We start from the raw sequence: 1,828 nt of genomic DNA, 5'->3' as shown, positions 1-1,828 counted from the left end.
AAATTTTCATTAAGTCCGATCCCATTTGAGATTTGACGCATGTCCACCCCTTTGAGTTCCATACTCCAAAATTTAATAGCGTCGATGCCCTTATAAGCTTTCGTGCCAAATTTCATTTTTTAATCTTTAGCCCATCCTGAGATATTAAATGAAATAGACATCTACACATCCCCAAACACACGTAACTTATTTGGAAAAGAACAGCATTATGAACATAGAGAAAGGTCTGACATTTGCATATTTGAACACGAGTTCTGTAATTTTTGTTTATTCGAAAAATCGATATAAGAAAAGTTAACAATTTCTTTTGTTTTTATCAATATTTCCTTATGTAACTATATTTGTTAATGAATAAGCTGATATACTTCGTAACCAACTTCTTCACGTGTTCTGTTCTCAAATCTTAAAATCCTTCGCTACATTATACTGAGGTAATGGCATCGCAGCAATCTGGATGACTCCATTGTGTATGTAGGAGTTAGAAATTAAAAATCAAACTATACATTTATTATTTATCGACTTAGAAAGAGCATACGATAGCGTGCGAATAAAAATTTTTGGCACGTTTTAGATAACAATAAATAGGAAGATAATAAATCATATTAAAAAGCTACAGCTTATCTCTATTGTCAGAATCCTTCAAATAACCTTTGGTAACTAGAAATCCTTCAAATAACCTTATCAAGGTTATTTAAAGGATTTCTAGTTACCAAAGATTTATGCCAAGGTTGCTGTATTTCTCAACATTATTTAAAATTTATATTCAAAAGGCTATGGAAATATGGAGGAGAAAATGTAGTGATATGGGCCTAGTGGTCGGAGATAGTACTGTATATACATTATTATTTGAAGATGACCAATTAGTTATAGCTGATGATTATGATGATTTAACATATATGACAAGAAAACTGAAATAAGAATACAATAATTGGGGACTAAATATAATTATGGAGAAAACTAATTATGCGGTAATTGGAACTGAAGACATACGTGATTTAGTTTTGGAGGAAAATGGAAAACCTGAGGTGATTAAAGGATGTGATGAATTTAAATATTTTGGAACAAAAATTACTAATGATGGTCGGATGGAAAATAGAAATTAGGGACAGAATTACGAAAGGAAGATGCATGATAAGACTATTAAATGGCATCTTATGGGATAAACAAATCTTTAAAACAAGAAAAATAAACATGTATAAATCATTAGTTCTAAGCGTGATAACTTATGGAGCAGAAGTGTGAGTATTGAATTCAAAATTTAAATCCAAATTAAAATCCACAGAAATGGACTTTTTGAGAAGATCTGCTCGATGTTCAAAATTAGATAGAGTAAGAAATGAGGACATTAGGAAAAAATTGGAATATCAAAATTTTATAGTCGACTATATTCATAACAAACAATTACCTGGATATGGCCATGTTCGGAGAATGGAAGAGGGTAGACCGGCAAAACAGATATTAGAATGGATCCCTGCGGGCAGAAAGAGGAGAGGAAGACCGGGGACTACGTGGATAGAGGAGATACAAAAAGCTTTGGATCACAGGAGACTGACAGAGGAGGAGTGTCGAGACAGAATAGAATGGAGGAGAAAAGTTTGGGCAAGGGAAGATGCTTAGGCATTATGAACCTGACGACAGATAGATAATTGGCATTGAAATTTTTATCACTTCTCCACTTCTAGTTCTCAGTTTTTCATTTATTTATTGTCAGAATTAATAATTTATATATGAATTCCATTGTTGTAATGACGATAAACTTCCTAAATGACGTACTTTTTAACAGAATTAATTTATAAAATATATTTTAAATGCCTTAAATTATAATTGA

The 1,828-nt window shown here is 31.7% G+C and overlaps 1 protein-coding gene across 1 annotated transcript; it reads left to right on the top strand.

Moving 5' to 3' along the window:
• The first annotated feature begins 947 nt into the window (after positions 1 to 947).
• LOC111616736 lies at positions 948 to 1,617 on the top strand. The gene is made up of 2 exons (XM_023358109.1): positions 948 to 1,080; positions 1,283 to 1,617. Exons 1-2 carry the CDS (start codon positions 948 to 950, stop codon positions 1,615 to 1,617), a joined length of 468 nt encoding a protein of 155 aa, XP_023213877.1.
• The last annotated feature ends 211 nt before the right edge of the window (positions 1,618 to 1,828 follow it).

Source organism: Centruroides sculpturatus, unplaced genomic scaffold, assembly GCF_000671375.1.
Source record: "Centruroides sculpturatus isolate CEXI.00-Female unplaced genomic scaffold, Cexi_2.0 scaffold3914, whole genome shotgun sequence".
Taxonomy (NCBI): Eukaryota; Metazoa; Arthropoda; class Arachnida; order Scorpiones; family Buthidae; genus Centruroides; species Centruroides sculpturatus.
This window is presented reverse-complemented; position numbering and strand designations above follow the sequence as displayed.